This window comes from Acomys minous (genome assembly GCF_964271855.1).
Source record: "Acomys minous genome assembly, chromosome: 8".
Taxonomy (NCBI): domain Eukaryota; kingdom Metazoa; phylum Chordata; class Mammalia; order Rodentia; family Muridae; genus Acomys; species Acomys minous.
In genome coordinates this window covers 32,683,568-32,699,770 of record NC_140489.1, presented here as the reverse complement: position 1 = coordinate 32,699,770, position 16,203 = coordinate 32,683,568, and the positions used below count along the sequence as shown (strand labels likewise).

Sequence of the window (16,203 nt, the reverse complement as noted above, 5' to 3'; positions counted from 1 at the left end):
GTTCCACTGTTGAGTCTGATGCTGGGAACAGCCTTGCCCCTCCTACCTTTGGGCTCTGCTCCAGGCCCCCCACAAAACCAGCTCATGGAGCTGACTGCTGACAGGCAAGAAGAACACATGACAGGTCCAGGCCCAGGAATGAGGCCTGGAAGGGGGTGCGGGGGGCAGGCTGAGTTGGCAGAAGCCCATACCCAGGCACAGCACCTGGTCACCTTTCCCAGATGTCAGGCTAAGGCCTCTGGGTGTGAATGGCTTTTTTTGCTCATTGAATCCTCAGTGCCTGGCACATATGAGGCATCCAGCCAATATCTGTTGAATGAATGAATGAATGAATGAATGAATGAATGAATGAACAAATGAATATGGAGTTTTACCCAGTCATCCAAAAAGGAACAAGGAACTGGGCTCTCACTCCAAGGTTGAGGGCATTTTGAAACGGGCACTCAACTGGTTCACAACGGGGGTGGGGGTGGGGGTGGGAGGCCTGAGACCCTCAGACATTCTGGGTTCCTGGGGCCTAGGCATAGGTATATATGAGAGTGTGGAGGGGGTCCCTCGTCGGCTGGAATTCCTTAAATATACTGCAAAAGAGAGGTCTCCGCACAGACTCTCAGGATGGGCAGCTGGGCTGAGCTGGCCAAGCTGTTGGGGAGGCTCCTTGTGGCACATCTGTAAATATTGCTTGGCCTTGGGAGCCCTTGGTGGTGAGGGGTAGGACAGAACGCTTTCCCTACCCTCCATCTAGGCCCCGGTACTCACCTGGTCTAGGTGGGCATGGAGCACATGATGTCATCCCCCAGAAGGTCCCCACACTGCCACAGCAGTCCTCCTGAGAAGTCAGCTCCCCCAGGGGGTTGGCACACTGGAAAAGAGACCCCAGACACCTGTGATGCCTACTGTCCATGCAACAAGGGTCCTAGACTCAACTCACAGAGAGCTGATGTTTTTCTGAGGCCTAACTCCAGGTTGCCTCTGAGTGCAGGCACTAGCAAATGCTCTTCTACAAGGGGACTGCCTTGTGCGTGCCTGGCACTGGCAGGCAGTCACGCAGCTCAAGGAGGAGACCTGGCCTCTCCAGATTCAGCATCCCTTCCCCTTTCAGTCAAGGTCTCTGTAGCTTAGGCTAGCCTTAATTCACTACATAGCCAAGGATTACCTTAAGCTTCCAATCCTGCCTCTAACTCCCAAGTGCTGGGATTACAGGTGTGTACCACCATGCTAGGGATCAAAGGGGGGTGAGGGTGGGGGAAGGGTCCCTGTGCATTCAAGGCAAGCACTCTACCAACTGAACTGCATCCCCAGACCACTCAGGTACTTCTGTTTTGTTTTGTTTTGGTTTTGGTTTGTGTTGTTTTTTCTTGTTTTATTTTTTGTTGTTGTGTTGTTTTGTTTTTGTTTTTGTTTTTTGAGAGACAGGCTTTCTCTGTGTAGCCTTGGCTGTCCTGGACTCGTTTTTGTAGACCAGGCTGACCTGGAACTCACAGCAATCCACCTGCCTCTGCCTCCCCGAGTGCTGGGATTACAGATGTGCACCACCATGCCTGGCTCCACTAAGGCACTTTCATGCTGTGGACTTTCCCATATGGGAAATGGGGAATCACGGCTATTCTAGAAGCCTGCAGGGCCGAGGCCGAAACATTGTTCTCACCTGTCCATTCACCGTGCTCAGGTAACAGCGGCCCAGAAGTCTCTGATGCCTGGACAGCACTGGGGCTGGTGGCCGAGAGGCCTCTCCCACCTGACCAGGTATGCTGTTGCTGTCCCAGTGGCTGTGGCCTGGGCTGGCAGACGGTCCATGAGAGGCTCTGATCTCCACGCTGTTGTCATCCAGCACAGGGTCCACTTCACCTCGCACCCGTGCCACCTGGTGGATCTGCACAGAGGCCTCAGGCGGGTGGTGAATATGCACCTTCACCAGCGAGGGGTTCACAGAGGCTGGGCAGAAGGGCTGGGATCAGAGCCAAGAAGCAGGCTCCTACCTCATTTTTCACTCATAGGAAGAACGCCCAGCACCCTAGGGCAGGCAGGCTCCAGACTTCACATCTCTCCAAAAGCCCCTTCCATTTCTTTGCCTGCTTTGGGTAACCAGAACAATGCCCCCCACCTCCCCTGAGTAGGAAGCGGTAACTGCTCCATGGAAAGCTCTGCACTGAAAGCTGGATACTCCTTCCTGATTCTACCTTCTCTGAGAGCTTGTGCGGCCCCATGTGCCAGCACATAGCCTTTCCAGGCACTCCAGGCTCAGGGGCCCCATCCCAGCTCCTGAAGAATCCTGTATGTTTATATCTTTGATTTGCCATCTGCTAACAGAAGGCAGGGAAATGAAATGCATGCTGAACTCTGCCCCTGCCCGTTCCGCCTTATATTGCCCAGGCTGGGGGGGCGGGGGCGGGGGGCAGGGGGGTCGCTCCATAAACTGCTTTGTCTTCCCCATCACAAGTTAAGGGCACACACACACACACACATACACACACACACACACACACACACACACACACACGGAGGAACCCCAATGGAATGCAAGACAGAAATGTGGGGAATGAAACGGAGACCTGTCCCCATCCAGCATAGAAAAGGTGACAGCACACACCCCCACCTGGTGTGCCTCCTGGGCTGGCTGCTCCAACTGCTGGCACTCACCGAGCTGGTTGGAGAGAGGCAGCATGAAGGTAGATTGCTTCAGGGGCCCTCCCAGCAGGGCTCTGTGCTGGGAGCTTCTTCTCGGAGGTTCCCTGTCTGGCTGTGGGACAGGCAGGTGGCAGAACTTCCCTGTGGAGTTGGCTGGACACCAGCACTCGTCCCGGCCAATGCAGCGGCCTCCATTCAGGCAGGGGATTTGGCAGAAATCTACAACGACACTCAAGGCTGTTGGCAGCTGACCTCTAGTTGGTGACAAGCAAGCAGGGGAGTAGGACACCAAATTTGGTTGGGAGGGGATGGGGTGGGGGAGGGGCTTGGAGGGTGTAGCACCCCCTTGAATGCAGGAACTTTATTTGAATCCCTGGAGTAAAAGCAAGCAGAAAACCCCCCCTAGTGTCTCCCTCTAGTCCACCACAAAGCCCTAGAACACAGGCAGGGGCATGCCTCTTCTCTATCAAAGCAACTTGGACTCGGAGACATTGTGTGACTACCTTGGAGTCACACAGCCAGGCTGGGACAGAGCTAGAATAAGACTTTGCTCCCTGCTGTGATTGATCACAACTGATACAGCCACAGGACCAGAGGCACCACCACAAGGGGTCCCTGAGAGGCCAGCCCCAACCACCACCATCTGTGGAAAGAGGGGACTCACAAATACGGAAGCCAGACTTGGGGTCATGCCCGTGGCCACCCTGGCTGTACAGGGTGGTGGTGTCACCCTTCTCACAGCTGTTGGCGCAGCGTCCCCTGGCACAGGTCTGCTTGCAGATGGTGGGGGTGAAGACGACCTTGATCTTCTTGATTTTCTCAGTGAGGTTCAGCCCTGCAGAGAGAGGGCTTGGGTCCTGGACAGAGCCAAGACATAACCCTGGTCTCCAGGGCCTGGTACAAAAGATCCTTAGGATGATGGGCACATCCTGCAGCATCCTCTAAGCTCCGGACACCAGGTCTGTGGTCAAGGTAGGGCGAGGGCTTCAAGAAGCACCCTCATGGTCCCCCGTAAGTTCATACTTTGTGCACACTGGTATGTACTGCTGCAAGAGGGGCCATTCAAAATTGCACTGGCAATTTTCACATACGTAACCGAGTATTTCATTTTACAGCTGGCCCAAGGCAGAGAGACATCCAGGGAACTCGTCATTACACAGCCAAAAAGTGCAGAATGGGGCTCGGAGCACAAGGGCCAGAGTGGAACATAGCTCCAGCTGGCAGAAAGGGAGTTTCCTAGGGGAAGTGGGGGAAGATAAGGTCTGAGGGATCTGGTTACCAGCTCCATTTAGCAGGGAGAGGGGAAGCCAGCAAAAAAAAAGTCAAGGAGGAAGTGCTAGCTGCTGCGGGCAACGGCAATATGTATGGTGGGTGGTGTGTGTCCAGAAAGGCTGGGGGTTTCCTACTGGGGTTTGCAGAAAGGATAAGGTGGAAGGATGTGGGTCAGGGAATTGAGGCCCCCCCAGCTGAATATGAAGGAAGCAAAGGCAGGCAGAGATGACAGAGCAGGAGGTGGCAGAATACAGTCAAGGTCTTAGGGTCTCAATAGAAGCTATGTCCCAGATGGACTAGTTTGTCACCCTGGAACTTGGCACAAACCAGGTGCGCAAATACTATTTGTTGGTGGGCTGAAAGAGTGAAGGACAGGGTGACAGCTGAGCCCTCTGAGAGGGGAGTGGGAAGCAAAGATGGGGAAGAATGGGCCGGGTTTAGGTGCTCTGCTCTCCTCGGTCCAGAGGCATGGCAACCTTACCCCAGGCGGGTGAGAGGCGGTTCACGTGGGCTCCCTGCTGGGCGCTGTCTCTCAGCTCAAGTCCTGGTCCCGAAGGTAAAGCATTGGAAGTCAGCTGGCCATTGGTACCCATGGCCGGATAACGGCGGACAGTCCTCGACAGCCCTGCGTGCTGCTGCAGAGGGCGAGTCTGGCTGAGGCTATTCAGGGTCCTGTGAAGAGATAATCATGGCATTTGCCTCCCAGAAGCAGCAGTTCTCTGCCATCTGGCTGCACTTAAGCCACCTCTTGCACTGGAACGAAGCTCTCCGTAAAGATGCCTTCTCTCTGCCCATGCATGGCTGACTCCTGGATGTGAAAGTGCCCAGATACATGGACCAAGGGTGGCCAGTCTTGTATGGGGGAAGACCTGCCCCTATTGGAGTATTCCGGAAACCCAACCTCTCTGGGCCTCAGGACCTTTGACTGCTACATCAAGCATCAGATTGGCCTGTGTAGCTCTGGCATTCTGGGAGTCCTTGAGAACCCATTTATGGGCTAGCTAGGCCAGCACTGAAATCATGGTGTGTGCCAGAACCCTGCCATTTTTATCCCCCAGTCCTGGGGTTATGTCCCAGGAACACGCACAAGCTAGGCAAACACTCAACCACTGCTGTATCCCCAGCTCTATTTGAAATTCTTTTTATTTTGAAGCTTGGCCCAGGCTGGCCTCAAATTTACTGTCCTCCTGTCTCAGCCTCCCCAGTGTTGGGATTACAGGTGTGCCTCACTACACCTGGCCCTGCCACTTCTCCATATCACCCTTTATGTAAATTATTATATGGAGTTGACGAACAACAAATAAATGCGCATAGATCATTCAGAGGCAGAGCCTAGAATCTATCTCCCAATTAATTAATATTCAAAGAGAAAATTCATCTTCCATTCCAACACAGCAGATAATTTTACGTAATTTTTCTTTTTAAACTTTGCTCACATTTATGATTTTATAAGATTATCACCAGCTATTGATGTAATTTAAGTTATTTTCACTTAGCATTACACCCTACTAGCAGGCGGTGGCGGCACACACCTTTAATCAGAGCACTCAGGAGGCAGAGGCAGGCAGATTGTTGTGAGTTCAAGGCCAGCCTGGTCAACAGAGTGAGTTCCAGGACAGCCATGGCTACACAGAGAAACCCTGTTTCGAAAAGCAAAATACAAAAACTTTATACAAACACGCACTCCCCCCTCAGGTTTATCATTCCCCTGTCCTGCGTCAGCTGATCTGAACCACCATGCAGCAATACCCTCCCCCAGGTTTATCATCTGAACCACCATGCAGCACTCCCCCCCCAGGTTTATCATCTGAACCACCATGCAGCACTCCCCCCCCAGGTTTATCATCTGAACCACCATGCAGCACTCCCCCCCCAGGTTTATCATCTGAACCACCATGCAGCACTCCCCCCCCAGGTTTATCATCTGAACCACCATGCAGCACTCCCCCCCCCCAGGTTTATCATCTGAACCACCATGCAGCACTCCCCCCCCCAGGTTTATCATCTGAACCACCATGCAGCACTCCCCCCCCCAGGTTTATCATCTGAACCACCATGCAGCACTCCCCCCCCCCAAGTTTATCATCTGAACCACCATGCAGCACTCCCCCCCCAGGTTTATCATCTGAACCACCATGCAGCACTCCCCCCACCCAGGTTTATCATCTGAACCACCATGCAGCACTCCCCCCACCCAGGTTTATCATCTGAACCACCATGCAGCACTCCCCCCCCCCCCAGGTTTATCATCTGAACCACCATGCAGCACTCCCCCCCAGGTTTATCATCTGAATCACCATGCAGCACTCCCCCCCCCAGGTTTATCATTGCCCTGTCCTGCAGCAGCTGATCTGAACCACCATGCAGAGACATGCTCCTATTGCATTTTTACATTGTTGGTTTTCACTGTGCGATACATCTCCTGTTAAAATATTCCTTTAGGGCCAATGAGATGGCTCAGAGGGTAAAGGCACTTGCCACCAAGCCTGGTGACCCGAGTTCGATCCCTGGGACCCATGTGCTAGAACAAGAGACCAGACTCCCACCTACAAGCTGTCTTCCGTTCTCCATGAATGCCACACACCACACAAATAAATGAACAACTATTCATTTAGGGGGATTCGTTGCTCCATTCTATATGTTTGACATTTTGTGTGTGTTCATGCGTATGCACAGTTGTGTGCAGGTGCATATGCACAGGTGTGCAAATATGTGTGGAGGTCAGAGTTTGACACCATGTTCCTCAACTACTTTCCAGCTTACTTTTTGAGATAGGTTCTCTCGCTGACTGTAGAGCTTACCAGTTGGATGTAGAAGGAATCTCCTGTGTAGTGTATGGATGCACCACCTGTCAATTAAAAACCCTACGGCCTATGGCTGAGGCAGGAAATAGGTGGGACATCCAACAGGCAGAAGGGATTCTGGGATAGAAGCAGGCTGGCATGTGAGATTCAGCCAGCAAGATACCTGAGCATGGTACCTGAGCTCAGATAACCAGCCATGTGGTGGAATGTAGATTAGAAAAATGGGTTACTTTAAGAGTGATGAGCTGGTCAGAGAAGAGCCTAGTTATATGGCCTAGGCATTTCTAAAAAAGTAATTGAGTCTCATGAGTCATTATTCTGGGATCTTGGAGAAGAGAGGAAAAACTTCCCCCATACAACAGTTGCACTAGCATGGCTGGCCAGGAAGCCCAATGTAGCATACAGAGCACAAGCTCAGCAGTGCAGATGATGGTGATGGTGGTGATGATGGTGATGATGATGATGGTGGTGGTGGTGGTGATGATGATGATGATGATGATTGAGATAGGGATCTTTCTATAAGTAGAACATTATGAAAGGCAGATTTGGGCACAGGGGTCCCGCTCAAACTAAGGCACCAGCCAAGGACAATACAGGTGGTAAACCTTAAACCCCTACCCAGATCTAGCCAATGGACAGAACACTCTCCACAGTAGAGTGAAGAGTGGGATATTACTTTCTCACATACTCTGGTGCCTCACCTTTGACCATGTCCCCTGGAGGGGGAGACCTGGTGGCACTCAGAGGAAGGACAGCAGGTTACCAAGAAGAGACTTGATACCCTATGAACATATACAGGGGGAGGTAATCCCCCTCAGGAACAGTCATAGGGGAGGGGAATAAGGGGAAATAGGAGGGAGGGAAGAATGGGAGGATACAAGGGATGGGATAACCATTGAGATGTAACAAGAATAAATTAATAAAGGAGAAAAAAAAAAGAGATAGGGATCTTCCATCTCCACCTCCTGAGAGCTAGACTATAGTGGTATGACCTCATGCCTGGCTCTTTTTCTTTTCTCTTTTCTTCTCTTTCTTTCTTTTCTTTCTTTCTTAACATGATGCTTGGGACTGAACTCAGCTTCTCTTGTATTGTAAGCATTTCAGCAAATGAGCCATCTCCCCAGCACTGAAGGTTTTTAATGAGTACTTTATATATTTGAAAAGCTCTTTAATAATAAACATTTTGAAAACAGTTGTGACATTAGGACTAATTCACTTCCTCAGGCTATCAAGACTGTATCAAAGATTACAAACATCTTCAGCTTTAATATATGTTGGTGTTTTGTTTTCTGAAGGGGTCACATCAAAGCATGTTAGTATCACAGTGTTTACATGTATCAGACATTACATGGAACCCCATTCATATATACAATCTGAAAAAAGTGGGTTTAAGACTTAATAAAGTGCCCAAATGTACCACACAGAGCACACACTCATTAACATAGCTTATAATAGTAATTATTGTTGTCACCCTCATCATTATTAAGAGTTTGCTATGTAGCTCAGGCCGGCTTCATAATTGCAGTTCTCCTTTTGGGGGCTGATGTTACAGGCATGCACTACCTACTACTCATGGCCTTATTGCCTGACTTTGTAATAGGTTAATTGAACAAGCATAATAATAATGCTTTTCTCTACTCATTGAATTTACATTTTTAAAAGACTATGCTTGTGTTTGTATGTGTGTGACTATGTATGGATATGTCCATATGCGCACAGGTGCCTGCTGAGACCAGGGGCATCATATCCACTGGAGCCGGACTTGGAGGTGACTGTGAGCTGTCTGTGTGAGTCGGGAAGTGAACCTGGGTCCTGTAAAGACAGGATGTGCTCTTAACAGCTCAGCCATTTCTCCAACCATCACTTCTTTTCTTTTTAAAAAAATATATTTTGTTAATTTATTCATATTACATCTCAATTGTTATCCCATCCCTTGTATCCTCCCATTCCTTCCTCCCTCTCATTTTCCCCCTACTCCCCTCCCCTATGACTGTGACTGAGGGGGACCTCTTCCCCCTGTATATGCTCATAAGGGATCAAGTCTCTTCTTCGTAGCCTGCTATTCCTTCCCAACCGTCACTTCTTAATAATACTTGAGGTTGGGATTCTGTTCATGAATGTTTTTAATTGCTTGTCCTTTGACAACTGTTTGAATTGTTTATCTCATAAACTTGAACAGATCTTCTACATGTTTGTTATTGGACGGCCACTATTGTAAACACTCTGGCATTCTGACAGTGGTACGAGCCAGTGTATACACAACAACATCTGGACCATGGTGGCTGCAAGGACCTGTGGACATGGAGGCTGAAAGGGGCCCAACATTATACACTAGCTAAGCCAGCACGCTGGGATTCCAGATAGGCCACCCTGACATAGCCTGTGTTCTATGTCAACCCAGACCCCGGTGGGTGTCAGCCTGGAGGCCTCTGCTCATGCCTCAGGGGTGCTCTGTGATGGCCAGGACCTGCCCTTTACCTTCCCGTTGGATTCTGGGCCCTAACAGGATACGGTCTGGGACCCTTGCCCCTCCTACTCTGGAGTGGTTGGCTCCATGTGATCAAGCCATGAACACTCAGCCAACAGGGAGCTGGATTTGGACAATGTCAGAGCCTGGTTACCTCATCTTCCCCAGGCTCCGCCCCAGGCCCTATGGCACAAGCCCTGGCTCTGGGAACCTCAATTCTGCTCCTTCTAGAACCAGCAGCAGCAAATCTTCTTCCTGTTTCCTGGGTTTGGGGCTTGGAGTAGGAAAAGGTCCTGTTAACCACGCAGAAGTTCTAAGAGCGATCAGGGTCCAGAATTGAGGACCCAAACCTCAATCCCACTCCGCCCAGGAGGAGGCCAGTGTAATCCTCTACACCGAAAGCAAAATCTGTCTAATGCTTCCAAGAGACTGCCCAGGAGAGCTGTGTGCAAGCCGGTGGCCACATCACTAGAAGCTTCAAATACCTTCCGGGCCAGTTAAATTCCTTCTCAGAAGAGAACACTAGGCAGACAAGCCTGCCTCCCCCAGTTGTAAAGAGGAGCTGGCTGCTTAGAGGAGAAAGGAAGGGGTGTGGAACGGAAGGGTACTGATTTTTGCCTCTGCCCAGCAGCGTAGCTGTGAGACACTGCCTAGCTCCTCTGAGCCCCATCGTCCTCACCAGCAAAGCAGGGTCAGGAATATCTGCTCCACTGAGCTGTTGAGAGGACGGAGAGAACAGGGAGCCTGAGCAGCTATTCTTACTAATACAAGTGAGTGCTCACAAGACAAAGAGTCTGTCAGGATTTCCAAAGAGTATGAACACAGGGCCAGAACAGGGTTAGTTAGCTACGGTTTGGGTTAAATGGCACCTCCAGCTCCACCTCCAAACCCCAGCTCCACCTCCACCCTCACCCCCAGTGCAAGGAGAGAATATGACTGAGTCAGTTACAATTCTTCTCCATCTAAAAGGAAGAAGGAAAACAAAACAAAACAAAACGCACATCGTCCAAGCATCCTCATGGGCCAAGTGCCTGATCTCTTGTAACACATTTTTTTTTTTTTAATGAAGACCCTCTCCTGGAGCCAATTCATTGTCATCCACTGATGTGATAGGGGGAGTTAAGTGACAAAAATCCAAAAGGCTTGCTTACTGAGAGTCTTACAAAGTAAATGGCGAACCCCACCTACCCACCCACTCTGTTGAACAAGGAGAACACAGACACCAGCTGCTGTGACCTCCTGTCCTATCTGGTCCTCAGCGGTTGCCAGGAGAGGAGACAGAGTGGAGGGGGCAGCCTCTTGGCTCACCCGTGGCCTTTTGGGTGCTGCTCCCATTACCGTAGGCAACTAGGCAGAGATGGAGATGGGGAGATGGGAATTTGTCCCAGTCTCCCAGCCTTGCTATCTATGTGTTTATGCTTGAGTCCTGGTGGTGTGCCTGCCCTTCACCTCAGCATGTGAGACATTATGACAAGGCCAGGCACCATGTTGGATCCAGTGTCACCCTCAAGGACACCTGAATGGTGTCTACAAAGGCAAGCAGAGCCTCTTTAAGAAGGTGACACAGAGAACAGCCCCCGGGGAGAAGGGATCTGCCAACCCTTACAAGAATGGCTTCTGTGTCAGCCGAGGACCGCAGTTTCTAAACTTCCTAGACACAAGGATGACATTTGCTATCTCCTGGCGGTCATGCCAAGGAAGTACTTGTAATGCTGCTACAATGAACCAAAGCGACTATCTCCAGACTTTAGGGATTCATGGGTTGCCTGAAGTTTGAATGAATTTGGGAAACCCACATAAAGTTTCCAATGTTTTAAATTTAAGTGATGTGGTGACATATGTGTGCATGTCATATAGTTTGGTTTTTTTTTTTTTTTTTTTGGTTTTTCAAGACAAGGTTTCTCTATGCAGCCTTCGCTGTCCTGGACTCACTTTGTAGACCAGGCTGGCCTCGAACTCACAGTGATCCACCTGCCTCTGCCTTCCTGAGTGCTGCCATTAAAGGTGTGCGCCATCATGCTGGACTCTAATTTTTATTTTTTTTAATTTATGTGTAGGTACATGAGCCTATGTGAGTTTATGTGAACTCCGTGTGTTCAGGCGCCTGCCTGGAAAGGTCAGAGGTCACTAGATCACCTGGAACTGGAGTTATAGGTCAGGAATTGAGCCTGGACTGCAAAATCAGTAAGTGTTCTTAGCATCCGGGTAATCTCCCTCTAGCCTCAGGGATGGTTAGTCTCTACTGTCCACCTGATTGGATTAAGAACACCTAGAGGGTCAATGAGACAGGTCTCGGGGTGTGTCCATGAGGGCGTCTCCAGAGAGGATTAGATCGTAAGTGTTCTGACCTTGTCATGGGCTCCTAATGTGATAGTATTCTGGGGAGGTGGTGAAAGGTGGGGGGCAGAGGACTGGTTAGGGGAAGTAAGCCGGTGGGGGGGATATCGCCATGGACTGTATCTTGCCATGGCTCCTTTCCCTTAAATCTTTTTTCTCTGCTTCCTGTCCAGCAAAAAGAAGTTACATGCAAGCCCCCCGGCTACCATAATGCCCTGCCCAGTACCTAGTCCAGAAAGACCAGTGACGGCGGACGAGCCTCTGAAACTGTGAGTCAAAATAAACAGCTCCTCCTATATGTTGCTTTCCGTCCAGTATTTTGTAACAGCAACAACAAAAATCGGCTGACACGGATGGATACGATGCTAACACACACGTGAATGAACGTGTATTAATCATCACTACCACAGCTTCATAAAGAAAAGCCCTTCAATTCTAAAAGTAAGTACTTGAACAGGCTTAACTTTATGAAAATCTCACCACGTATACTTTATTTTTGTTATCACTTCACAGGCCATGAAAAGTCTATCACAGGCCGGGACTAGGGGAACCACTGGATCCACAGAGGGAGAAACCGCTGACTTCTCATACCAGCACTCTTTCAACAAGTTTAGAAAGAGAAAAGTTCCCGTATCAGAGAGCTGGCGCCTGCAGGCTTATCATGAGGCCATTCGGCTAAACGTGCAGGCTGTCTCCACACCCTGCCCCCCACACTAAGGCTTACAAACAAGGATGTGGAGGCGGGTTAGCAGCCCACGCTCCACCCACCCACATTCACTCTCCTCTATCTAGTTTTTATGCATAGCAGTACTTTGGGCTTCTGGCTGCTGCTTCGTTTGAAAAGAGTCTTTGCTGCGAGAGGAAACCATTTAAATATCAACACGTGCCACACAGACTAGCTGCGGTTGCTAATGCTGTGCACCCAGCGCTGAGCCAAGTGCTTTATGGACCTTGCCCTGTCCTTGCTCCTTTAGAATGAGAACAGTAAATTGCAGAATAACATGGGTATTATACGTCCAGTGAGAATAAGCTCTCATTAGGCACACCTTTAATCCCAGCATTTGCAGAGGTGCAGAGGCAGTGGACCTCTGTGAGTTCTAGGCCAGCCTAGTCTACATAGTAAGACCCTGTCTCAAAAACAAAAACCAACTTCTCCCTGATGGTCTGGAAAGATCTGTAACAGTGGTCATGTGAGTACCTGTGTGTATGTAACAATGATTTTATATATATATATATATATATATATATATATATATATATACACACTACATATTATGCATTGTGTATAACATATTTATTTTAAATATATTTTTTATTTAATTTAAATTTAAATATAAATTTATATTTATATTATAAATATATATAAAATATATATTTTTTAAATATATAAAAAATAAATTTTAAATAAAACATATTTTAAAAATAATTTTTATTCAATATTTTAATAAAATACATATTTTATTTTTAATAAAACTAAATCTTTACTCTTGTCAGAAACTCTACTTTATAAATGGGCCAATCAAAGCTCAGCCAAGGTGTGGTAAATGTATGGAAATGCCTAGAATCCAAAATAGACTTTAATGATGACAGAGTCACAGGAAAAAAAGGTCTTGTCTAGTAAAAAGACTCCACAAAGTCTCAGGGGCGAGAGAGTAATATTTGAACTTATTGCCAAGAGGAAGGAAGAAGGCATAGGATTTCATGAACGTGGACAAACCAGGAGAGGAGAGGAAGAGGAGGAGGAGGAGGTGTGAAGGGACGGGGAGGGTGAAAACGCAAAGGCACTACAAGGAAGAAGGAGAGACAGAGAGGCAACCGCTGGGAAAGGAAACACTAGGCTGAATAGGATCAAAGAATAATGATTTATCGTGCCAGGACTCCTGCTGTTTGTTTGCTTTTGTTTTCAAAGATTTATTTATTTATTATGTATACAGTGTTCTGCCTGCATGTGTGACTGCCCGCCAGAAGAGGGCACCAGATCTCATTATAGATGGTTGTGAGCCACCATGTGGTTGCTGGGAATTGAACTCAGGACCTTTGGAAGAGCAGCCAGTGCTCTTAACCTCTGAGCCATCTCTCCAGCCCCTTGTTTTTGTTTTCGACAGCTTGACCCAAGCTAGAGTCATCTGGGAAAAGGAAATCTCAATTGAGAAAATGCCTGCATCAGACTGGCCTCTAGACAAGTCTGTGCCCTTTCCTTGATTAATGATTGGTGGGAGAGGGCCTGGCTTCTCTGTAGGTGGTGCCTGCCACCCTGGGGTCCCGGGGTGAATGAGCAGGCTGAGCAAACCACAGACAGCAAGGCAGCCAGGTTCAGTTCCCGCCACCACCGCCTTGAGTTCCTGATTAGAGAAACTAATGTAAGAAATGCTCGGACGTGGAATGCACAGACCGTCATGGTAAGGAGAACAGTCATGAAAAGCACAGAATAGAGAGGACAACGCAAAAGGAAGTAAAGGCCATTTAGTGCCTAGCATGTGGCAGGCATCACGCTAAGTGTTTAACACTATTTATCACATAGTCAATCAAACAACTCTGTGATCAAAACTCTCTGCTTCGCCCATACCACCTTAAACAAAGTAAGAAGACAGGTGAGCAAACAGGGCATATGTTTGCACATGTGTGCAATCATATCACAGACAAAAGGGAAAAATTATCACAGCATCTAAAGAAAGGACAGGCCCGCAGCTCTGAAAGAAGGAAAGAAAAATGAAGGAAGAAAAGAAAAAAGAAAGGAAGAAAGAACCCTGAAAAAGAGACAAATAAAAAGCTCAGAGGAGGAACAAGAAGTCCAAGGGCACCTCCTTTATGCTTAGAAGATGTACAAATGAAAACTGACCCTGCGGCAGCATGCTTTTAGTCCACCAGACTAGCAAAACTCTCAAGTTTAATAGCACACGTGTTGTTGAGACTGCGGAAGGGAAGCAGTCCTTCTCAGCTGTTGCTGGCGGGAGCTGAGCTGACAGAACTAGAGAGCGACCTGGTGATGCCGGCTCTCTGCACTGTGCAGGACCCACCTGAGACTGGTCTGCAACTAAATCTGCTTTGGGAGCACTGCTGCTCTCCTGCCCCTGTGGGGGCGGGGGCTTCCCTTTAGGTGTAAAAGTGGTGGTCAATCACTTAAACCTGTGTCTTCCTGAGCCCTGTTTTTGGCCAATGGCAACTACCTGAGATCTCATCACTGCCGCGACTACACAGCTGATGACTATACCCAGAGGAAGGCTGCAGGCAGCCCTCTTCTCTCAAGGTAGGGCAATTTTGAACAGTCCATTCTTAGTTTTGTAGTTTTGTTTTTGTTTTTGAGACAGGGTTTCTCTGTGGTATAATCTTGACTGTCCTGGACTCACTTTGCAGACCAGGCTCACCTCGAACTCAAAGAGATCCATCCCCCTGTCTTTGCCTCCCAAGTGCTGGGGTTAAAGGTGTGCACTACCACCGCCCCCCACCCCACCCCACCCCACCCCACCCCACCCCACCCCACCCCACCCCTCCACCCCAGCAAACGCTCCATTCTAGCTCAGCCTAAAGCTTAATTCTCTGAGGACTCTGTCCTTGCTTGGCGGCCTTTATTGTTCTGCTCTGCTTTCCCCTCTCCTTGGAGCTCCTCTTCACCTCTCAAGGACCTGTCCTCCCACTCACCCCCCTGCCCTGCTCCCCAAAATGTGTTCCTGTCCAAACTGATGCAGCACTGTTTTGAATTAGCAAAACATGTCGTGCGGAATAGAAGCAACTGAGTGGGCCTCCGGTTAGAGAAGTGGTTAAACAAACCAGAGATGGCGGCAGGATGGAGTCAGGTGTCCCCACAGCTCTTCTTATCAGGAAGGAACCCTCTGCAAGACCTGCTGAAATGTGGAAACACAACAGCCGGAATCCAACCTCCTGGCTGTTTTTATACAAGCTGTAACCTAACAATGGTCTTTACATTTTTTAACGGCTGGAAAAATAGTTAAAACGGCTGTTTCTTGACATGAGAAAATGATATAAAATTCAAATGTAAGTTTCCATAAATAAAGCCCTCCCTGGAGCATAGCCACTCACTCACTGTCTGTGGCTGGTTTTGCTCTTCGGCGGCTCAGCTGAGTAGTTGCAGAAGTCTTATGTCACAGGAGGCTGAAAATATTTACCCACGTAACCTTTTATGGAAGAAGTTTGCTGTCTCCTAGTGTAAAGGGCACGCAAAGTTGTAAAACTACTGAAAATGCATATGCATGTTGTACATATTTATAAAGCAACATTGGAAGGAAACTTAGGGGAATGCTGACAGTGGCTGGTGGGGGAGGGGCGGGGAGTAGGAAGCGGGAACTCAGGTCCCATGGTATGAAGGTTTGATGAACACTTTACTCTGTAACACACAAAGTATGTAACCTCTCGCGCAGGCCTGATCCCCAATGTATACACATGATCTCTATCTTTAACTGAAAACGAACAAACCAGAAGGTATGGAGAGTCTGCGCCGGGCAGAAGGTTACGGAACTCTCGATGCACAGAAGCCAGGTTATGAAACCAGGTTCGCTTCATCCTAAATCCCCCTCTCCTTTGCTAATTGCTATTTCACAGATGAGGACGCTGAGGCTAACCCATATCCTGGGGGCCTCTCACGGCCAACTACCTTTATGCATTCAGGAAGCACTTATGGAGTTGGCGCGATGTCTCAGTAGTTAAAAACCTGTGCTGCTCTTCCAGAGGACACACTCT

At 48.8% G+C, this 16,203-nt stretch overlaps 1 protein-coding gene across 2 annotated transcripts in view; it reads right to left on the bottom strand.

The window, feature by feature from the left end:
* LTBP2 (latent transforming growth factor beta binding protein 2) overlaps window positions 1-16,203 on the bottom strand; it is a 106,286-nt gene that overhangs the window by 51,538 nt on the left and 38,545 nt on the right. For both annotated transcript variants that reach the window (XM_084791460.1, XM_084791461.1), the window contains exons 4-8: window positions 4,382-4,572; window positions 3,293-3,463; window positions 2,641-2,847; window positions 1,649-1,935; window positions 760-862 (exon numbers count right to left, since the gene is read on the bottom strand). In XM_084791460.1, coding sequence (XP_084647586.1) covers window positions 760-862; window positions 1,649-1,935; window positions 2,641-2,847; window positions 3,293-3,463; window positions 4,382-4,572 — 959 coding nt within the window. The remainder of the gene's footprint in view (window positions 1-759; window positions 863-1,648; window positions 1,936-2,640; window positions 2,848-3,292; window positions 3,464-4,381; window positions 4,573-16,203) is intronic.